Source organism: Coregonus clupeaformis, chromosome 31 (genome assembly GCF_020615455.1).
Source record: "Coregonus clupeaformis isolate EN_2021a chromosome 31, ASM2061545v1, whole genome shotgun sequence".
Classification (NCBI taxonomy): domain Eukaryota; kingdom Metazoa; phylum Chordata; class Actinopteri; order Salmoniformes; family Salmonidae; genus Coregonus; species Coregonus clupeaformis.
Window position 1 is genome coordinate 40,220,115 of NC_059222.1, and position 24,000 is coordinate 40,244,114.

At 47.2% G+C, this 24,000-nt stretch overlaps 1 protein-coding gene across 2 annotated transcripts in view; it reads right to left on the reverse strand.

Moving 5' to 3' along the window:
• LOC121547728 (RNA binding protein fox-1 homolog 3-like) overlaps positions 1 to 24,000 on the reverse strand; it is an 861,621-nt gene that overhangs the window by 8,014 nt on the left and 829,607 nt on the right. The window contains exons 12-16 of one of the 2 annotated variants that reach the window (XM_045209895.1): positions 13,303 to 13,435; positions 12,706 to 12,745; positions 10,627 to 10,691; positions 5,971 to 6,049; positions 1,533 to 2,748 (exon numbers count right to left, since the gene is read on the reverse strand). In XM_045209895.1, the coding sequence (XP_045065830.1) occupies positions 2,704 to 2,748; positions 5,971 to 6,049; positions 10,627 to 10,691; positions 12,706 to 12,745; positions 13,303 to 13,435 (362 nt within the window). In that variant the 3' untranslated portion in view covers positions 1,533 to 2,703. Of the gene's footprint in view, positions 1 to 1,532; positions 2,749 to 5,970; positions 6,050 to 10,626; positions 10,692 to 12,705; positions 12,746 to 13,302; positions 13,436 to 24,000 lie in introns of those variants that run through there. The other variant, XM_045209896.1, reaches the window with a different exon arrangement.

Genomic DNA, 24,000 nt, shown 5'->3' on the forward strand with positions numbered 1-24,000 from the left:
CACCTGTCCACAGAAGCAATCAATCAATCAGATTCCAAACTCTCCACCATGGCCAAGACCAAAGAGCTCTCCAAGGATGTCAGGGACAAGATTGTAGACCTACACAAGGCTGGAATGGGCTACAAGACCATCGCCAAGCAGCTTGGTGAGAAGGTGACAACAGTTGATGCGATTATTCGCAAATGGAAGAAACTGTCAATCTCCCTCGGCCTGGGGCTCCATGCAAGATCTCACCTCGTGGAGTTGCAATGATCATGAGAACGGTGAGGAATCAGCCCAGAACTACATGGGAGGATCTTGTCAATGATCTCAAGGCAGCTGGGACCATAGTCACCAAGAGAACAATTGGTAACACACTACGCCGTGAAGGACTGAAATCCTGCAGCGCCCGCAAGGTCCCCCTGCTCAAGAAAGCACATATACAGGGCCGTCTGAAGTTTGCCAATGAACATCTGAATGATTCAGAGGAGAACTGGGTGAAAGTGTTGTGGTCAGATGAGACCAGAATTGAGCTCTTTGGCATCAACTCAACTCGCCGTGTTTGGAGGAGGAGGAATACTGCCTATGACCCCAAGAACGCCATCCCCACCGTCAAACATGGAGGTGGAAACATTATGCTTTGGGGGTGTTTTTCTGCTAAGGGGACAGGACAACTTCACCGCATCAAAAGGGACGATGGTCAGGGCCATGTACCGTCAAATCTTGGGTGAGAACCTCCTTCCCTCAGCCAGGGCATTGAAAATGGGTCGTGGATGGGTATTTCAGCATGACAATGACCCAAAACACACGGCCAAGGCAACAAAGGAGTGGCTCAAGAAGAAACACATTAGGGACCTGGAGTGGCCTAGCCAGTCTCCAGACCTTAATCCCATAGAAAATATGTGGAGGGAGCTGAAGGTTCGAGATGCCAAACGTCAGCCTCGAAACCTTAATGACTTATAGAAGGTCTGCAAAGAGGAGTGGAACAAAATACCTCCTGAGATGTGTGCAAACCTGGTAGCCAACTACAAGAAACGTCTGACCTCTGTGATTGCCAACAAGGGTTTTGCCAGCAAGTATTAAGTCATGTTTTGCAGAGGGGTCAAATACTTATTTTCCTCATTAAAATGCAAATCAATTTATAAAAATTTTGACATGCGTTTTTCTGGATTTTTTTGTTGTTATTCTGTCTCTCACTGTTCAAATAAACCTACCATTAAAATTATAGACTGATCATGTCTTTGTCAGTGGGCAAACGTACAAAATCAGCAGGGGATCAAATACTTTTCCCCCCTCACTGTATGTATATACTGTATTCTATAATATTCTACTGTATCTTAGTCCATGCCGCTCTGTCATTGCTCGTCCATATATGTATATATTCTTAAGTCCATTCCTTACTTAGATTGGTGTGTATTGGGTATATGTTGTGAAATTGTTAGATATTACTTGTTAGATATTACTGCACTGTCGGAGGTAGAAGCACAAGCATTTCGCTACACCAGCAATAACATCTGCTAAACACGTGTATGTGACAAATACAATTTGATTTGATTTGATATAATGAATATGAATTGAAGATACTGTATGCAATGACTCTCTTTCTAAAAAGAAAAACTGACCAATGAAATTGCTGTTGTAACGTTGTAGTATTATTGCTTATTTTGTAGAAAGCCATTCTGTGGAGATGGGATACCTTCTGCCTTTGGCTCAGTGCCACAATCAATGCTCTCTCTCTGACACACTGCTGCTGCTGCCCAGGCCATTCAACAATGGCTGCCATAGCTCTCCTTCTCCCCCCTCTCTTCCTACTACACGTCATTCTAGGATAAATCACTTCCTGTCAGCCATTTTGTGCAATTTTGTCACATTTCAACCTCCTTTAGCTGAATGCATTTATGTTTATCTCATTAGCCTACGAAGCCTACTCTTGGGCCCTATTCCCTAAATAGTGCACTACTTTTGACCAGATCCTTATGGGCCCTGGTCACTGGTCAAAACTAGTGCACTTAATATAGAACAGGGTGCCAAATGAAATGCCCTTTATCATTTACTAACTTAATAAAATCCAGTTTGAAATGTGTTGAGTAAACGGGAATTGCTGAACATTAGCGGGCTTAATGTATATTGGGGAAATGACTAATTGAAACATTAAGGGTAGAGACCCGTCCCACAGGAGCCCAGTTTGAGAGCACAAACTTACAGAGGGATATACAGTTGCAGCATTTATGTTTTTTCGTTGGTGAATTCCCTCGCCATGATTCCCATTATAAAGGCATTATACAGACAATGTCAACCTATTGTCAATTTATGCAATACTATTGTTAATGAGATTATAATTTGTAATCATTAAAGGTGTTAAATTAATGACAATATGTTGGCTTTATTGGAAAGCACCACCTGCTTTCTCACATTCCAGAAACCATAAATCTCAACCCAGAGCAATACATTCAAATCAATACAGGAAATAAAAAAAGAGCATCGTCATTTCCAAAATATGTACAGTACATCGATGACAGACATATAGTTAGATAAAACTCTTAAAAGGAGACATCAACTTGAGAATCTTGACAAGGGGGTCATGTGATTTGTTGACCTGGAGTTGTTTTGTTCTAGTTTTAGTTTTCCATTGAAGAGGAAGGAGGCGTTTAGTTTGATGTATTATTTTTTTTTTGCTGGGGGCGGAAGGAGGGAGGAGGGGGGCGTTTGTCCCTCTCTCTCGCTCTAGTACGGAGTGAAGCGACTGCAACCTCCTCTGTATAGGCTAGCCTGCAACATCAAAGATGAAAAAAGCTCCAATCAGTATTCAGTGTAGGAAGCTTGGTTTATATGCCGCGTTCACGTGGTAGTCGGAACTAGGAAACTCTGAAATTTCTGACTTGCTAACTGGTTGAACGTGGCATGTGTATAACTACAACCTGTTAGTAAGTCGGAAATTTATGAGTTTCCTAGTTCCAACTAGCACGTAAACACCGCAATATAATATTATATTGGCTTCTTCTTTTTCCCCCACAAAACGTTCTTCCCTTTTTTATTTTGTTGCAATGGTTGGAGTGTTCGTGGAAATTTAGAGGAGATGTGTGCTAGAGACTTAGAAATGAATGTGTTTGTGTGCGTACAGTATGAATGTGTCGTTATGTTTGTGAGAAAGGAATGGAAGGAGTTGAGAAGTGATTTGCCGTAAGATTCAAACTAAGCAGTGATTCCAATCTTCAATTGGAACTACAAACTCTAAATAGGTCATTGAATCAGATATACAGTAGCTAATTCTCTTTCATGTCCAGATCACGATTTATACCCAGCACGTACCACTCTCTCTGCCCGCAACTCTCTGCCGCCCTACCCCTTTCTCTGCCCCCTACCCCTCTCTCTGCCCACTACCCCTCTGTCCCCCCTACCCCTCTCTCTGTCCCCCCTACCCCTCTGTCCCCTCTGTCCCCCCCCTACCCCTCTGTCTGTCCCCCCTCCCCCTCTGTCTGTCCCCCCCACCCCTCTCTCTGTCCCCCCCTACCCCTCTGTCTGTCCCCCCTACCCCTCTGTCTGCCCCCCTACCCCTATGTCTGCCCCCCTACCCCTCTCTCTGTCCCCCCTACCCCTCTCTCTGTCCCCCCTACCCCTCTCTCTGTCCCCCCTACCCCCTCTCTGTCCCCCCTACCCCTCTCTCTGTCCCCCCTACCCCTCTGTCTGTCCCCCCTACCCCTCTCTCTGTCCCCCCTACCCCTCTCTCTGTCCCCCACTCTCTGTCCCCCTACCTCTCTCTTCCCCCTACCCCTTCTCTGTCCCCCATGCTCCCCCTACCCTCTCTGTCCCCCTTCTGTCCCCCTCCTCTCTGTCCCCCTACCCCTCTCTGTCCCCCACCTCTTCTCTGTCCCCCTACCCCTCTCTCGCACCCATCTCTGTCCCCCCTACCCTCTCTCTGTCCCCCTACCCCTCTGTCTGTCCCCCTACCCCTCTCTCTGCCCCCCCTACCCCTCTCTCTCTGCCCCCCTACCCCCTCTCTCTGTCCCCCCCACCCCTCTGTCTGTCCCCCTACCCCTCTGTCTGTCCCCCCTACCCTCTCTCTGTCCCCCCCCCCCCACCCATCTCTGTCCCCCTACCCCTCTCTCTGTCCCCCTACCCCTCTCTCTATCCCCCTACCCCTCTCTCTGCCCCCTACCCTCTCTCTGTCCCCCTACCCCTCTCTCTGTCCCCCCTACCCCTCTCTCTGTCCCCCCACCCCCACCCATCTCTGTCCCCCCTACCCCTCTCTCTGTCCCCCCCACCCCCCTGTCCCCACCCCTCTCTGTCCCCCTACCCCTCTCTCTGTCCCCCTACCCCTCTCTCTGTCCCCCTACCCCTCTCTCTGTCCCCCCCACCCCCACCCATCTCTGTCCCCCCTACCCCTCTCTCTGTCCCCCCTACCCTCTCTCTATCCCCCCTACCCCTCTCTCTGCCCCCCTACCCCCTCTCTCTGTCCCCCCCCTGCCCCCACCCCTCTCTCTGTCCCCCCTACCCCTCTCTCTATCCCCCTACCCCTCTCTCTGTCCCCCCTACCCCTCTCTCTGCCCTCATTTAGCCATCTTGTGCATTTAGTCACTTCTTGTTCTGCCTTAGGGCTCGATTCAAGGGATTAAAGGCAATGTTCCCATGTTTGCGGAGACTGCATTTATGGTAAACACTGAACATCTCAGCTCAATAGAAAATTACCTTTACATTTTAATTGCTCTATAGCGCTGAATTTCAACGATCCGCAGTGAATTGAGCCCTTAGTGTTTGGCCCAGATTGATACTTTACCTCACCCACTTCTATTCCTATTCAGCCCCTCAATCTTTCTCCAAACATACTGTCGTTTTTACTGTAGTAGTGTATGGATAACATTTGTATTTTTTTGAGTTTGCCGTGTTTAGGAGTGAATGTACGTGTAGCTAAGAAAAAGGGAGGACAATTTCGAAGGAAAAAAAGGAGAGAATGAATAAGGGAATAAAAAACACAGTTTTAATTAAGTAAATGAAGAAGAAAGAATGGTTGTATAATTAATGAAGGCTTTTAGCTAGCAGCTGCACGGGGGGGGGGGCATCGCTCGGTCAGGAGAAGGAAGGGGGGTGCGATTTCCGGCATCACGCGCGTGTCTGCACACAACACCCTGCACATCTGTCTAAGTCAAGACCTCTCTACGAATCAGCTTCTCCGACAGAGCTAAGGGGAGCTGGGTGCCATGTGTATCATTTGGCTGTCTCTATTTTTTGTCTTTATGTTTTTCTTTCATGTTTTTTGTTATTTCTTTAATATCTCACGGCACGCCACAGCGCGAGCTTGATGGTCGTTAATCTTTGGAAGAAGTCCCTACCCACACCTGCGAAAGAAAACTAGTTGTTCTTTCTTATTTTTTATTAAAACATTTATTTTGGGTCTCTCGTTATTTTTATTTTTTTCATCTTTGATGTTAGCTGCAAAAGCTAGCTAAAAACAAACATTAACCAATCAACTATTTCCTCCTGTGGAAATTTAGGAGACCCCTCTGATAGTGGAGGGTGTACAGGTCTCATTTGGATTTCAAGCGAAGAGCTTCAGGCCAATGAAATTGAAAATGGAGTCAGAGAATAAGGCAACAACATCCCTGGTTCATTTACCGAAGTGGCAACAGCTGATAAATCTCACGTAGAACATCTCACATAGAAAATATCCCATAGAAAATCACACAGTGAGAGAGTCAGCTGCTTCTTTGAAATCAAAGCATTTCAACTCTCCTCCCAAGTGTCCATTCTACTTCCATTTATATGCATCCGTACATCATAAATATATCACATTTGTCATGCTTTGTATTTATCTCATGTTTCTTCAACACTCTCTATAGTGCTTGGACTAGTAGTCTGCATCCTATTCTCTATATAGTGCACTACTTTTGACCAAGTCCCTATAGGGAATAGGGGGGCCATGTGGGATGCAGTGTTAAGCGTGAACACGTTTTAGTAAGCAGTGGTCATTGTCGCAGAAGAGGACAGAGGACTCACCATGGTGCCCACACCGTACGTGGCCGCAGGACCAATCGTGTGGTGATACGGGTCCGCTGTGGCGTAGACTCTCCCGTAACTGCATGGGAGAGAGACCACACCGTAGTCTCACAACATGTCTTAGGTTACATACGTCAAGTGTGTCCAGGATTCATTTTAATCAATTACATGTTTATTGTGTTAGACAAAACTGGATATTCATTCACATTCAATATGCTAATTAATTAATTGTTTCTTCTAATGGACCTAACCCCAAACAGGAAGCATCTGCACACGAGGTTTGATTAAATTGAGGCCCTTAAGAGTTTTGATAACAGATAAGTAGTGTTGAGCCGGTTCAAAAAATGAGCATGACACTAACGCTCTGGGGTCCGGAGACTAGATTTCTCCGTCACGTTACAGACAGCCCTATGGGAGAGAAATGCAATCGATTTCTCGCTATAAATGTACATCGTAAAGGTGAGAGTGTGTGATTGCAATGATTTGTTTTTACCCGTTTCAATTCATGAGAAAATGTAGCGAGTGCTTTATCTTCTGGTATGGAGGGATGGAGGAATGGGAGGAGGACGGATGTATGTTAAACCAATCAGACAGACAGAGGGAGGAGAGAAGGAGAGAGGGATGAGAAAGAAAGAGGGATTCAGGAAGATGAAAAGGGTGGGAGGGAGAGAAATGAGACTGTAAGGTTCTGTATTTATTTTCTTAGTCAACCTTGTGTTCTTGAACGTAGCCCTGTTTCTTTGTGTTCTTGAACGTAGCCCTGTTTCTTTGTGTTCTTGAACGTAGCCCTGTCTTTCATTTTTGTTCATTGATTTCACCTGTGTTAGTTACTCACCTGGTCTCATCAGCTCCTTATTTAGTTCAGTTCTTTCTGTTTGTGCCTTGTGAGGTATTGTTCGTTTTGACTCTACTAAGCCTTTTCCTAGCCCATTTGTGAGAACCAGTTATAGCCTTCAGTCCTAGTTTTTGATTCTCCTGCCTGTTTGCCTACCTGTGTATGACCATTGCCTGTCTGTGACCACGATTCCTGCCTTTTGCAAAGGTGAAATAAACACCTGCCACGCTCTGCTCGTGAATCTACACCTTTTTCTCCCTGAGTATTCATTACAGAAAACGAACAATACCTCACAAGGCACAAACATAATGAACTGAACTAAATAAGGAGCTGATGAGACCAGGTGAGGTCTGTTCTAGGGGCATCCCTGCCCTCTTCCTGCTCTTTCTGTCCTCCTCTCTTCTCCTCTCTGGCTCCTCCCTTCATTCCTCCTGTATCTCTCTCTGTCCTCCTCTCCTCTCTGGCTCCTCCCTTAATTCCTCCTGTATCTCTCTCTGTCCTCCTCTCCTCTCTGGATCCTCCCTTCATTCCTCCTGTATCTCTCTCTGTCCTCCTCTCTTCTCCCCTCTGGCTCCTCCCTTCATTCCTCCTGTATCTCTCTCTGTCCTCCTCTCCTCCTCTCCTCTCTGGCTCCTCCCTTCATCCTCCTGTATCTCTCTCTGTCCTCCTCTCTTTTCCTCTCTGGCTCCTCCCTTCATTCCTCCTGTATCTCTCTCTGTCCTCCTCTCCTCTCTGGCTCCTCCCTTCATTCCTCCTGTATCTCTCTCTGTCCTCCTCTCTTCTCCTCTCTGGCTCCTCCCTTCATTCATCCTGTATCTCTCTCTGCCCTACTCTCCTCTCTGGCTCCTCCCTTCATTCCTCCTGTATCTCTCTCTGTCCTCCTCTCCTCTCTGTCTCCTCCCTTCATTCCTTCTGTATCTCTCTTTCTCTGTCTCTGAAGGCTTATTCCCTGTCTATTCACTAGCACTAGCTCGGAACTAATCCCACCATCCCTCCCTCCATCCGTCCTTTCATCCCCCTCTCTCTCTGAGACGGGACCAGGCGGGCCGCGTCGACCGCTTTATTTATTCCTCTCCTCCACATCCCTCTCTCTGCTTCCTCGTTTGTTTGCCATCTTCCAAAAGCAAAGGATGCCAGCGGAGGTCTGGAGGGCACAGATAAGGCCCTGTATGGGTTAGGGCTAGGGTTGGGCTATCAGAGAGCAGGGTAGGAAAATGAAATGTTGGAGCATGACATCATCGGAAAAAAGTGCAGAGAAGAGACGAAGGAAAGGAGGGATGGAGGAGAGGAAGAAAGAGAGGGAGGAGATGTGAATAGATGGATGGAAGAAGGAGGAGTGAAAATGTATGATGAGGAATCTACAGTACCAGTCAAAAGTGTGGACACACCTACTCATTCAAGGGTTTTTCTTTATTTAAAAAATAACTATTTTCTACCTTGTAGAATAATAGTGAAGACATCAAACTATGAAATAACACACATGGAATCATGTAGTAACCAAAAATGTGTTAAACAAATCAAAATATATTTTATACTTGAGATTCTTCAAATGCCACCCTTTGCCTTGATGACAGCTTTGCACACTCTTGGCATTTTCCCAACCAGCTTCATGAGGTAGTCAACTGGAATGCATTTCAATTAACAGGTGTGCCTTCTTAACAGTTAATTTGTGGAATGTCTTTCCTTTTTAATGTGTTTGAGCCAATCAGTTGTGTTGTGACAAGGTAGGGGGGTATACAGAAGATGGCCCTATTTGGTAAAGGACAAAGTCCATATTATGGCAAGAACAGCTCAAATAAGCAAAGAGAAACGACAGTCCATCATTACTTTAAGACATGAAGGTCAGTCAATACGGAAAATTTCAAGAACTTTGAACGTTTCTTCAAGTGCAGTCGCAAAAACCATCAAGAGATATGATGAAACTGGCTCTCATGAGGACAGCCACAGGAATGGAAGACCCAGAATACATCTGCTGCAGAGGATAAGTTCATTAGAGTTACCAGCCTCAGAAATTGCAGCCCAAATAAATCCAGACACATCTCAACATCAGACTGTGTGAATCAGACTTTCATGGTCGAATTGCTGCAAAGAAACCACTACTAAAGGACACCAATAATAATAAGAGACTTGCTTGGGCCAAGAAACACGAGCAATGGACATGAGACCAGTGGAAATGTGTCCTTTGGTCTGGAGTCCAAATTGGAGATTTTTGGTAGTGTTGGTGAACAGATGATCTCCGCATGTGTAGCGATACGCCATCCCATCTAGTTTGGGCTTTGAGGGACTATCATTTGTTTTTCAACAGGACAATGACCCAACACACCTCCAGGCTGTGTAAGGGCTATTTTACCAAGAAGGAAAGTGATGGAGTGCTGCATCAGATGACCTGGCCTCCACAATCCCCCGACCACAACCCAATTGAGATGGTTTGGGATGAGTCGGACGGCAGAGTGAAGGAATAGCAGCCAACAAGTGCTCAGCATATGTGGGAACTCCTTCAAGACTGTTTGAAAAGCATTCCAGGTGAAGCTGGTTGAGAGAATGCCAAGCGTGTGCAAAGCTGTCATCAAGGCAAAGGGTGGCTATTTGAAGAATCTCAATTATAAAATATATTTATTTGTTTAATGGTTACTACATGATTCATGATGTGTTATTTCATAGTTTTGATGTCTTCACTATTATTATACAATGTAAAAAATAGTAAAAATATAGAAAAACACTTGAATGAGTAGGTGTGTCCAAACATTTGAATGGTAGTGTACATCCTATTACCAGTAAATAGGTAATGTTACCACTATGCCAGCTGTCATGTTCTTCCTGTTGACATGCACCACTCAAGAACAATGCATCTGATTGTCTGTGGAGTGAGTAAGACTGAAGCAGATAGGACATGGTTGTGTGTCTGTGTGAAAGAGTTCCCCGGGGAAGCAGAGGCAGCAATTCTCACAGTTACACACTGATCCACTACCTCTAAGCCCTCTTAGACAACAATAAATAACACTCCATCCCTCAGTGAACTGACTGACTCACTTTAAATCACATGAGCTTAAATGGACTGAGGGAGAAGGGAGTGAGACTGAGGGAGAAGGGAGTGGGACTGAGGGAGAAGGGAGTGAGACTGAGGGAGAAGGTAGTGAGACTGAGGGAGAAGGGAGTGGGACTGAGGGAGAAGGTAGTGAGACTGAGGGAGAAGGGAGTGGGACTGAGGGAGAAGGGAGTGAGACTGAGGTAGAAGGTAGTGGGACTGAGGGAGAAGGGAGTGAGACTGAGGGAGAAGGTAGTGAGACTGAGGGAGAAGGGAGTGGGACTGAGGGAGAAGGGAGTGAGACTGAGGTAGAAGGTAGTGAGACTGAGGTAGAAGGAAGTGAGACTGAGGGAGAAGAGAAAGAATAGAAAGATGACAGAAACGATACAGACAGCAAAAGAGAGAGAGAGAAAAAGAGAGAAAGAAATGATCGAGCGAGTGAAGGAGAAAAAAAGAGAAGGAGAATAGAATCATAGAATGAAATAACTCCAGCGGAGTGAGACAGACACAGCCAGCCTTTCACCTGCTCTGCTCTGCTGTTCATAATTCCCCCTGGCAGCGGAGCGTAAATCTAACATTATCAGTGGCCTACAGGCTCCCGACGCCACCGCCCCTTATCAGACCTGACACGCTCAATCTTCCCCCAGATTAGTTCTCCCAACGCTCTCACGCAACCCTCCCAACCCAGGGAGGAGAGCTCGGTGCCTGGGAACACTGAGGCCGGAGGCTGGGCCATCTAGGGGGGCAAGTGGCTGGAGATTTGGGGTTAGGAGAGCAATGTGTGTGTGTATGTTACCTGTCGCTGTATGCGGCTGCAGCCGTGGCTGCTGGCTGGGCGTATCTGTACGCTGCATAACCCCCCTGTGAAGATGACAGGAAGACTGTTACTGATAATAGACAGAGGTTGCGTCCCAAATGGCACACTGTTCCCGATAAAGTGTACTACTTTTGACCAGGACCCATATTTCACTATGTAGGGAACAGTGTGCCATTTGGGACGTATATAAAATAACAATCATTGACTGAATAAGGTGTAATCTTCTTCCATGAATAAACCCTCACAACAATCAGCGTAGTGCTCCGATACTACAAACACATGACATTTATGAACGAGAGAGAGAGAGAGAAAAATGTCTGTGCAGCAATTATTGTGAATGAATGGAGAAGGATGGGCGGTGTTTGTGTGTTTGTGTCAGGTGTATGTGTGTGTGTGTGTGTGTATTACCATGGTGATTAACAAGGGTGTAATTAATGTGTGGGGCGGGTGAGAGGCTTATGGCACGGAGCCAGAGTGAGCTGTTTCAACATTAGAGAGTGGACAATGTGTGTGTGTGTGCGTGTGTGTGTGTGTGTGTTTGTGTGTGTTTGTGTATGTGTGTGCGCGTGTGTGGTGTGTGTGAGTATATTTGATGACTGAGAGACCCCACAGCCCGGGGCCCATTCATATTACCTGGACAAGCTGACACCTGACATACAGGCTAATTGACCAATCAAGAGCCCTTGTTTCAATTACGGGAACATCAACTGTATTACTATGGAACTGCAGTCATACTAGCAAACAAACTCAGACACTGGCTTAGATGCAAACACACACACACACACACACACACACACACACACACACACACACACACACACACACACACACACACACACACACACTCAGATGAACACACACACAAACACACACACACACACACACACACACACACACACACACACACACACACACACACACACACACACACACACACACACACACACACACACACACACACACACACACACACACACAGACAGACAGACAGACAAACACACACAGACAAACACACACACACACACACAGCTTTCCACAGACACAGAGCTCTTTAAGATGATAACTGACTGTCATTCTAATCATCTGTATGTGTGTATGTGTCCAGAATGAACTATTTGAGTTTATGACATCATTCAGTTTTGAGTGTACGTGTCCGTCTCTGTGTTCCTCAGAGTGTGTTTGTGTGTGTGTGTGTTCCTCTGAGTGTGTGTGTGTGTTCCTCTGAGTGTGTGTGTGTGTGTGTGTGTGTCCCCAGGAGGAGCGATTTTAGTTTATAATACCATTCTGCAGTGTGACTAGCTGTCTCTGGACATAGAGTGTGGCATTGGGCGAGATAGGATCTTTACGTGTGAGCGTGTGTGTGTGAGCGTGTGAGTGTGTGTGTGTGTGTGTGTGTGTGTGTGTGAGTGTGTGTGTGTGTGTGTATGCTGTGTGTGTGAGAGTGTGTGCACGAACAGATGCATTGTTATGAAAGATTCAGATGAGTGTTTGTGCCAAAGCTAGAGCTCACGCAGAAAGTGAAGGATGGTGGTGTGTGTGTGCGATGCAAAGGGGGGTTTTAAATTCTGCTGTCAGGTTGGCTTGGCACGCAAGGCCCCATCACCACAACAAGAGAGAGAGGAGAGAGACAGAGACACACACAGAGAGAGAGAGAGAGAGAGAGAGAGAGAGAGAGAGAGAGAGAGAGAGAGAGAGAGAGAGAGAGAGAGAGAGAGAGAGAGAGAGAGAGAGAGAGAGAGAGAGAGAGAGAGAGAGAGAGAGAGAGAGAGAGAGAGAGAGAGAGAGAGAGAGAGAGAGAGAGAGAGACAGAGAGAGAGAGAGAGAGAGAGAGAGAGAGAGAGAGAGAGAGAGAGAGAGAGAGCGAGAGAGTGAGACAGAGAGAGAGAGAGAGAGAGAGAGAGAGAGAGAGAGAGAGAGAGAGAGAGAGAGAGACAGAGAGAGAGAGAGAGAGAGAGAGAGAGAGAGAGAGAGAGAGAGAGAGAGAGAGAGAGAGACAGAGAGAGAGAGAGAGAGAGAGAGAGAGAGAGAGAGAGGGAGGAAAGAAGGAGAAGCACTTACGTATATTTCTGCACCATAGAAGGCGTCCTGGTAAACAACCCTATTGGTGGAACAGAGAGACAGGGAGTGAGCTGCAGCACACTAAAATCTACGTCTCAAATGGCACCCTATTCCCTAAATAGTCCACTACTTTTGACCAGAGCCCTATGGGCCCTGTATAGGGAGTAGGATGCCATTTGGGATGTAGCCCATCACCCAGTCCCCTAGTCTACACACACACACACACACACACACACACACACACGCGCACACATGCACACACGCACACACACCAATCATCAGGCAGGGAAGCTAATGCCTCTCCAGTGGAGTGTGCAGGTCATAGCACTCCCATTCACAGAGGAATAAAGGATGACATCAAAAAAAGAGAGACAAATTTGGCCATTTTGGAATCAAAGAGCAATTTTCCGCTCTATTAAAATACTTTTTGTTTTCCACTCGCCGTTCATCTGTCACTGAGCGTGTGAGTGTATGAGTGTGTGTGAGTGTGTATGAGTGTGTGTGAGTGTGTGTGAGTGTGTGTGAGTGTGTATGAGTGTGTGTGAGTGTGTGTGAGTGTGTGAGTGTGTGAGTGTGTGTGTGTGTGTGTATACTCACGCTCCGTAGGCAGGGATGGGTGGGGGTGGGGGTGCGGCGCGGAATGTGTTGTAGACGGCCCGCCCCCTCCCTCTCAAATGAGCTCCCCGATAGGCTACTGCCGCTCCTGTACTAGGGTAGGGAAAACCTGTCACTACAGAGAGAGAGAGAGGGGGAGAGAGAGAGAGGGGGAGAGGGAGGGAGAGAGAGAGGGAGAGAGGGGAGGGGAGAGATACAGGGAGGGGAAGAAGGAGAGAGAGAGGGAGAGGGGGGAGGGAGAGAGGAAGACAGAGAGACAGTTAATTATAATGACAGTTCACAATATTTATATTTTATTTTACCCTCTATTTTTGTAACTTTCATGTCTGTTACAATAGACCTTGATGTGTGTGTGTGTGTCGCTGTAGGGAGGTGGAGGTGAGACACAATGCATTGTCACAGACAGAGAGAGGGAACTAGACAGAGAGAGGGAACAAGACAGAGAGAGGGAACTAGACAGAGAGAGGGAACTAGACAGAGAGAGAGAACTAGACAGAGAGAGGGAACTAGACAGAGAGAGGGAACTAGACAGAGAGAGGGAACTAGACAGAGAGAGGGAACTAGACAGAGAGAGGGAACAAGACAGAGAGAGGGAACTAGACAGAGAGAGGGAACTAGACAGAGAGAGGGAACTAGACAGAGAGAGAGAACTAGACAGAGAGAGAGAACTAGACACAGAGAGAGAACTAGACAGAGAGAGGGAACTAGACAGAGAGAGGGAACTAGACAGAGAGAGAGAACTAGACAGAGAGAGAGAACTAGACACAGAGAGAGAACTAGACAGAGAGAGGGAACTAGACAGAGAGAGGGAACTAGACAGAGAGAGAGAACTAGACAGAGAGAGGGAACTAGACAGAAAGAGGGAACTAGACAGAGAGAGAAAACTAGACAGAGAGAGAGAACTAGACAGAGAGAGAGAACTAGACAGAAAGAGGGAACTAGACAGAGAGAGGGAACTAGACAGAGAGAGAGAACTAGACAGAGAGAGGGAACTAGACAGAGAGAGAGAACTAGACAGAGAGAGGGAAGTAGACAGAGAGAGGGAACTAGACAGAAAGAGAGAACTAGACACAGAGAGAGGGAACTAGATAGAGAGAGTGAACTAGACAGAGAGAGAGAACTAGACAGAGAGAGGGAACTAGACAGAGAGAGGGAACTAGACAGAGAGAGAGAACTACACACAGAGAGAGAGAACTAGACAGAGAGAGGGAACTAGACAGAGAGAGAGAACTAGACACAGAGAGAGAGAGAACTAGACAGAGAGAGGGAACTAGACAGAGAGAGAGAACTAGACACAGAGAGAGAGAACTAGACAGAGAGAGAGAACTAGACAGAGAGAGGGAACTAGACAGAGAGAGAGAACTAGACACAGAGAGAGAGGAACTAGACAGAGAGAGGGAACTAGACAGAGAGAGAGAACTAGACACAGAGAGAGAGAACTAGACAGAGAGAGGGAACTAGACAGAGAGAGAGAACTAGACACAGAGAGAGAACTAGACAGAGAGAGGGAACTAGACAGAGAGGGGAACTAGACAGAGAGAGAGAACTAGACAGAGAGAGGGAACTAGACAGAGCGAACTAGACAGAGAGAGGGAACTAGACAGAGAGAGGGAACTATACAGAGAGAGAAAACTAGACTGAGAGAGGGAACTAGACAGAGAGAGGGAACTAGACAGAGAGTGAGAACTAGACAGAGAGAGGGAAGTAGACAGAGAGAGGGAACTAGACAGAGAGAGAGAACTAGACAGAGAGAGGGAACTAGACAGAAAGAGAGAACTAGATAGAGAGAGGGAACTAGACAGAGAGAGAACTAGACAGAGAGAGAGAACTAGACAGAGAGAGGGAACTAGACAGAGAGAGGGAACTAGACAGAGAGAGAGAACTCGACAGAGAGAGGGAACTAGACAGAGAGAGAGAACTAGACAGAGAGAGGGAACTAGACAGAGAGAGGGAACTAGACAGAGAGAGGGAACTAGACAGAGAGAGAGAGAACTAGACAGAGAGAGAACTAGACAGAGAGAGAGAACTAGACAGAGAGAGGGAACTAGACAGAGAGAGAGAACTAGACAGTGAGATGGAACTAGACAGAGAGAGGGAACTAGACAGAGAGAGAGAGAACTCGACAGAGAGAGAGAACTAGACAGAGAGAGGGAACTAGACAGAGAGAGAGAGAACTAGACAGAGAGAGAGAACTAGACAGAGAGAGGGAACTAGACAGAGAGAGAGAACTAGACAGTGAGAGGGAACTAGACAGAGAGAGGGAACTAGACAGAGAGAGAGAGAACTCGACAGAGAGAGAGAACTAGACAGAGAGAGGGAGCTAGACAGAGAGAGAGAACTAGACAGAGAGAGGGAACTAGACAGAGAGAGAGAACTAGACAGAGAGAGGGAACTAGACAGAGAGAGGGAACTAGACAGAGAGAGGGAACTAGACAGAGAGAGGGAACTAGACAGAGAGAGGGAACTAGACAGAGAGAGGGAACTAGACAGAGAGAGAGAACTAGACAGAGAGAGAGGACTAGACAGAGAGAGGAAACTAGACAGAGAGAGAGAACTAGACAGAGAGAGGGAACTAGACAGAGAGAGGGAACTAGAGAGAGAGAGGGAACTAGACAGAGAGAGAGAACTAGACAGAGAGAGAGAACTAGACAGAGAGAGAGAACTAGACAGAGAGAGGGAACTAGACAGAGAGAGAGAACTAGACAGAGAGAGGGAACTAGACAGAGAGAGGGATCTAGACAGAGATAGGGAACTAGACAGAGAGAGAGAACTAGACAGAGAGAGAGAACTAGACAGAGAGAGGGAACTAGACAGAAAGAGGGAACTAGACAGAGAGAGAGAACTAGACAGAGAGAGGAAGAAAGAAAGAAAAAGGAGAAAGGGATATACTGGAGGGAAAGATAGAGAGATGGAGAACTGGGGATAGAGACTAGAGGGAAAGATAGAGAGATGGAGAACTGGGGATAGAGACTAGAGGGAAAGATAGAGAGATGTAGAACTGGGGATAGACAGACCGGAGGGAAAGATAGAGAGATGGATAACTGGGGATAGACAGACCGGAGGGAAAGATAGAGAGTGGTGGAGGTGACACAAAGTGTACTCTGTGCCTAGTTGAGAAAGAGAGAGTTGGAGAGACACCCAGTGTTCTGGCAGTGGGGACAGGAAGCAGATGGGGTGTATTATTTGGAGCAGCAGACACACACACTGGGAGGGGACAGCCCAGGGTCGGCAGGGGTGGCAGAGTCTGCCGAGGGGAGTGAGTGTTGGATGAGTTGCCAGTACACACACACACACTAGTGAGGACGGGAGTCTCAGCGTTTGCCAAGCCGAAGGTCCCTCTTTAACCTTCAATCAACGTGTGAGCACAGCCTTCACACACACAGGGCCAGCCCATAATTACACACACACACACACACACACACACACACACACACACACACACACACACACACACACACACACACACACACACACACACACACACACACACACACACACACACACACACACACACACACACACACACACACATACACACACACACACACACACGACACAAGGCCAGTTCATAATGACCCACAATGGCCTGCATACAGATCAGCGGGCCCTCCTCTCTCGTCTTAGTCTGTGTCTTGAGCAGAGACAGACTACAAACAACTACAAACTACAAGTCAGAATGATAAACTATTGCAGCTAATTTGAGGAGTAACCCAAGGAGGGCTTGAACCGGTGGTGTTCTAAGGAGTAGGAATAGAACAACCAGAAAATGACTTTTCCTAAAGACAATGTGTGTGCTTGCTGCTCTTGAAGTATTTCTGGTTGTGAAATAAGTTGTAGTGGTGGTAAAAAAAATGCTCTGTGGTAGTGATGTCAGCAGCAATGGTGTTATCGTCAAGATGGTGTTCTTCCAAGGAGACTTATAATGGTGAGGATGAGAAAATAAATCACTAATATTTCTCCCTTTGCTGCTGTACAGTAGAACACGTCGACTGACATTTGAATCCTTTGGTCCTTTACAGTAGAACACCTTGACTTCCTCCTTCTAACTCTTGATATGACAGCGTTAAAATGCCGAGCATATACACTATATCGTTGCTATAGTGATATAGTGCAGGAAAAATATCAATTTCTCCCAAATCCACCTCCATATCTGATATTATACGCATATTTTATTTTATTTTTATTTTACCATCCTTCTTTGTCTGCATGTACAGTTGAAGTCTGAAGTTTACGTACACCTTAGCCAAATACATTTCAACTCAGTTTTTCACAATTCCTGACATTTAATCCTCGTAAAAATGTCCTGTCTAAGGTCAGTCAGGATCACCACTTTATTTTAAGAATGTGAAATGTCAGAATAGTAGAGAAAATTATTTATTTCAGCTTTTATTTCTTTCATCACATTTCCAGTGGGCCAGAAGTTTACATAAACTCAATTAGTATTTGGTAGCATTGCCTTTAAATTGTTTAACTTGGGTCAAACGTTTCGGGTAGCCTTCCACAAAATTCCCACAATAAGTTGGGTGAATTTTGGCCCATTCCTCCTGATAGAGCTGGTGTAACTGAGTCAGGTTTGTTGGCCTCCTTGCTCCCACACACTTTTTCAGTTCTGCCCACACATTTTCTATAGGGTTGAGGTCAGGACTTTGTGATGGCCACTCCAATACCTTGACTTTGTTGTCCTTAAGTCATTTTGCCACAACTTTGGAAGTATGCTTGGGGTCATTGTCCATTTGGAAGACCCATTTGCCACCAAGCTTTAACTTCCTGACTGATGTCTCGAGACGTTGCTTCAATATTTCCACATAATGTTCCTTCATCATGATGCCATCTATTTTGTGAAGTGCACCAGTCCCTCCTGCAGCAAAGCACCCCCACAGCATGATAATGCCACACCTGTTTTTCACGGTTGGGATGGTGTTCTTCGGCTTGCAAGCCTTCCCCTTTTTCCTCCAAACATAACGATGGTCATTATGGCCAAACAGTTCTATTTTTGTTTCATCAGACCAGAGGACATTTCTCCAAAAAGTATGATCTTTGTCCTCATGTGCAGTTGCAAACAGTAGTCTGGCTTTTTTATGGTGGTTTTGGAGCAGTGGCTTCTTCCTTGCTGAGCGGCCTTTCAGGTTATGTCGATATAGGACTCGTTTTACTGTGGATATTGATACTTTTGTACCTGTTTCCTCCAGCATCTTCACAAGGTCCTTTGCTGTTGTTCTGGGATTGATTTGCACTTTTTGCACCAAAGTACGTTCATCTCTAGGAGACAGAACACGTCTCCTTCCTGAGCGGTATGACGGCTGCATGGTCCCATGGTGTTTATACTTGCGTACTATTGTTTGTACAGATGAAAGTGGTACCTTCAGGCGTTTGGAAATTGCTCCCAAGGATGAACCAGACTTGTGGAGGTCTACCATTATTTTTTCTGGGGTCTTGGCTGATTTCTTTTGATTTTCCCATGATGTCAAGCAAAGAGGCACTGAGTTTGAAGGTAGGCCTTGAAATACATCCACAGGTACACCTCCAATTGACTGAAATTATGTCAATTAGCCTATCAGAAGCTTCTAAAGCCATGACATCATTTTCTGGAATTTTCCAAGCTGTTTAAAGGCACCGTCAACTTAGTGTATGTAAACTTCTGACCCACTGGAATTGTGATACAGTGAATTATAAGTGAAATAATCTGTCTGTAAACAAATGTTGGAAAAATTACTTGTGTCATGAGTTTCCCAGTCCCTGCCGCTGAAAATCAACCCTACAGTATGATGCTGCCACCACAATGCTTCACCGTAGGGATGGTGCCAGGTTTCCTCCAGACGTGATGCTTGGCATTCAGGCCAAAGAGTTGAAATACATTGTCACGCCCTGGCTCTAGGGACTCTTTTATGTTGAACCAGGGTGTGTAGGTTCTATGTTATCGTTTTCTAGGTTTCTGTTCTAGATCGTTGTATTTCTGTGTTGGCCAGGGTGGTTCCCAATCAGAGGCAGCTGATTCTCGTTGTCTCTGATTGGGCACCATACTTAGGCAGCCTGTTGGCACTTTTGTATTGTGGGATCTTGATCCGTAAGGTTTGTGTTATTTAACCTAGGACTTCACGTATCGTTTGTTGTTTTGTTCGTGAGTGTACTTAATAAAGTATGTACGCCTGTCACGCTGCGCCTTGGTCCGCTTCATCTCATAACGATCGTGACAGAAGATCCCACCAATACAGGACCAAGCAGCGTGTTCAGGAACAAACGCCGGGTAAGGAACAGGAGGTTACTCTAGTGGATGTCCTCCTCGGTTGGGGGAAGATCACCGAGGAGGAGGCCGTCCGCTACCGGAGGGCGATGAGGGAGGATGCCCAGGCAGGAGAGCCGAAGCGGCGCCAACCGGGTCGTCGTCGGACAGGCGAGAGGCAACCCCAATAAAACATTTTGGGGGGGCACACGGCATGGACGACGGGGATGCTGGAGGCAGCTACAGGACGTATCGGCGGATTAGGAGAGGAGAGCACCAGGTTTGGGGGGCTGGAAGGGAGGTTGGCGGAGCCTAGAGGTAGAGCAGAGCCAACTCCCGTACTCAGGCTAGGCAGCGTGAGACTGGGCAGGTTCCGAGGTATGCGGAGCTGCGTACTGTGCCGCGAGTGGTCCGGGCACAGTCCTGTACGTCCTGTAGCTAGCACCACGCGTATCGTGCTAAGGTGGGCATGCAGCCAGGACGGAGTGTGCCGGCTCAACGCTCGTGGCCTCAGTACCCCTCCTCAGGCCCGGGATATCCTGCGCCAGTGCCACGTGCTGTAATGCCAGTACGAGTGCACAGCCCTGTACGTCCCTGTGCTGATGCCTCACACAGAGTGTGTAGTAATAGGCATTCAGCCAGGACGGGTTGTGTCAGCTCTTCGCTCCAGACCTCCAGTCCGTCTCCACAGCCCGGTCCGGCCTGTTCCTGCTCCCTGCACCAAGCCAGTGGTGCGCGTCGTCAGCCCGGTCCAGCCTGTTCCTGCTCCCCACACCAAGCCAGTGGTGCGCGTCGCCAGCCCGGCCCGGCTTGTTCCTGCTCCCCGCACAAAGCCTGTGGTGCGTGTCGCCAGCCCGATCCGGCCTGTTCCTGCTCCCCGCACCAAGCCTATGGTGCGCGTCGCCAGCCCGGTCCGGCCTGTTCCTGCCCCTCGCACCAAGGCTGTGGTGCGCGTCGCCAGCCCGGCCCGGCCTGTTCCTGTCCGCACCAAGCCTGTGGTGCGCGTCGCCAGCCCGGTCCGGCCTGTTCCTGTCCCTCGCACCAAGCCTGTGGTGCGCGCCGCCAGCCCGGTCCGGCCTGTTCCTGTCCCCGCACCAAGCCTGTGGTGCGCGTCGCCAGCCCGGTCCGGCCTGTTCCTGTTCCCCGCACCAAGCCTGTGGTGCTGCGTCGCCAGCCCGGTCCAGCCTGTTCCTCGCCCTGCACTAAGCCAGTGGTGCGCGTCGCCAGCCTGGTCCGGCCTGTTCCTGCTCCCGCACCAAGCCAGTGGTGCGCGTCGTCAGCCCGGTCCGGCCCGTTCCCTGCTCCCCCGCACCGAGCCAGTGGTGTGCGTCGCCAGCCCGGTCCGGCCCGTTTCCTGCTACCTGCACCAAGCCAGGGGTGCATGTCGTCAGTCCGGCACGGCCCGTGCCTGTTCCACCGGTGCCTGGTCCGGCACCGGTCAGCTGCTCCACCCGGAGCCAGAGCAATCCGCTCCACCGGGTGTCCAGTCCAGCTCGCCAGCGGGGGCCAGACCAGACCAGGGTGCTACGGGGGGTAGAAAGAGAGTGGTGGTAACGCCCGGAGCCGGAATGCCCACCCGGCCCCTCCCCTGTTGGTTTTGGTTGGTGCGGTCGCAGTCCGCGCCTTTGGGGGGGTGCACTGTCACGCCTGGCTCTGGGGACTCTTTTATGTTGAGCCAGGGTGTGTAGGTTCTATGTTATAGTTTTCTAGGTTTCTGTTCTAGATCGTTGTATTTCTGTGTTGGCCAGGGTGGTTCCCAATCAGAGGCAGCTGATTCTCGTTGTCTCTGATTGGGAAGCAGCCTGTTGGCACTTTTGTATTGTGGGATCTTGTTTCGTTTGGGTTGTGTTATTTAACCTAGGACTTCACATATCGTTTGTTGTTTTGTTCGTGAGTGTACTTAATAAAGTATGTACGCCCATCACGCTGCGCCTTGGTCCGCTTCATCGCATAACGATCGTGACATACATCCACAGGTACACCTCCAATTGACTGAAATTATGTCAATTATCCTATCAGAAGCTTCTAAAGCCATGACATCATTTTCTGGAATTTTCCAAGCTCTTTAAAGGCACCGTCAACTTAGTGTATGTAAACTTCTGACCCACTGGAATTGTGATACATTAAATTATAAGTGAAATAATCTGTCTGTAAAAAATTGTTGGAAAAATTACTTGTGTCATGCACAAAGTAGATGTCCTAACTGACTTGCCAAAACTATAGTTTGTTAACAAGAAATGTGTGGAGTGGTTTAAAAACGAGTTTTAATGTATGCATTATTAGAGGTAGAAGTATGTATGAATACATTTTATGTTTGTGTGTTTGGAAAGTAGGGTTGAGGTCAGGGCTTTGTGATGGCCACTCCAATACCTTGACTTTGTTGTCCTTAAGCCATTTTGCCACAACTTTGGAAGTATGCTTGGGGTCATTGTCCATTTGGAAGACCCATTTGCCACCAAGCTTTAACTTCCTGACTGATGTCTTGAGATGTTGCTTCAATATTTCCACATAATTTTCCTTCATCATGATGCCATCTATTTTGTGAAGTGCACCAGTCCCTCCTGCAGCAAAGCACCCCCACAGCATGATAATGCCACCCCTGTTTTTCACGGTTGGGATGGTGTTCTTCGGCTTGCAAGCCTTCCCCTTTTTCCTCCAAACATAACGATGGTCATTATGGCCAAACAGTTCTATTTTTGTTTCATCAGACCAGAGGACATTTCTCCAAAAAGTACGATCTTTGTCCTCATGTGCAGTTGCAAACCGTAGTCTGGCTTTTTTATGGTGGTTTTGGAGCAGTGGCTTCTTCCTTGCTGAGCGGCCTTTCAGGTTATGTCAATATAGGACTCGTTTTACTGTGGATATAGATACTTTTGTACGTGTTTCCTCCAGCATCTTCACAAGGTCCCTTGCTGTTGTTCTGGGATTGATTTGCACATTTTGCACCAAAGTACGTTCATCTCTAGGAGACAGAACGCGACCTCCTTCCTGAGCGGTATGACGGCTGCATGGTCCCATGGTGTTTATACTTAGCGTACTATTGTTTGTACAGATGAAAGTGGTACCTTCAGGCGTTTGAAATTGCTCCCAAGGATGAACCAGACTTGTGGAGGTCTACCATTTTTTTCTGGGGTCTTGGCTGATTTCTTTTGATTTTCCCATGATGTCAAGCAAAGAGGCACTGAGTTTGAAGGTAGCCCTTGAAATACATCCACAGGTACACCTCCAATTGACTGAAATTATGTCAATTAGCCTATCAGAAGCTTCTAAAGCCATGACATCATTTTCTGGAATTTTTCAAGCTGTTTAAAGGCACCGTCAACTTAGTGTATGTAAACTTCTGACCCACTGGAATTGTGATACAGTGAATTATAAGTGAAATAATCTGTCTGTAAACAAATGTTGGAAAAATTACTTGTGTCATGAGTTTCCCAGTCCCTGCCGCTGAAAATCAACCCCACAGCAGGATGCTGCCACCACAATGCTTCACCGTAGGGATGGTGCCAGGTTTCCTCCAGACGTGATGCTTGGCATTCAGGCCAAAGAGTTCAATCTTGGTTTCATCAGACCAGAGAATCTTGTTTCTCATGGTCTGAGAGTCTTTAGGTGCCTTTTGGCAAACTCCAAGCCGGCTGTCATGTGCCTTTTACTGAGGAGTGGCTTCTGTCTGGCCACTCTACCATAAAGGCCTGATTGGTGGAGTGCTGCAGAGATGGTTGTCCTTTTGGAAGGTTCTCCCATCTCCACAGAGGAACTCTATAGCTCTGTCAGAGTGACCATCGGGTTCTTGGCCACCTCCCTGAGCAAGGCCCTTCTCCCCCGATTGCTCAGCTTGGCCGGGCAGCCAGCTCTAGGGAGAGTCTTGGTGGTTACAAACTTCTTCCATTTAAGAATGATGGAGGCCACTCTGTTTTTGGGGACCTTCAATGCTGCAGAAATGTTTTGGTACCCTTCCCCAGATCTGTGCCTCGATACAATCCTGTCTCGGAGCTCTACGGACAATTCCTTCGACCTCATGGCTTGGTTTTTGCTCTGACATGCACTGCCAACTGTCTGACCTTATATTGACAGGTGTGTGCCTTTCCAAATCATGTCCACTCAATTGAATTTACCATATGTGTTCTCCAATCAAGTTGTAGAAACATCTCAAGGATGATCAATGGAAACAGGATGCACCTGAGCTCAATTTCCAGTCTAATAGCAAAGGATCTGAATACTTATGTAAGTAAGGTATTTCAGTTTATTATTTTGAATACGTTTGCAAACACAGTTTTTGCTTTGTCATTATGGGGTATTGTGTGCAGATTGCTGAAAAATAATAATATTTAATCAATTTTAGAATAAGGCCGTAACGTCACAAAATGTGGAAAAAGTCAAGGGGTCTGAATACTTTCTGAAGGCACTGTATGTGTGTGTTTGTGTATCGTTATGTGTGTGTTTGTGTATCGTTATGTGTGTGT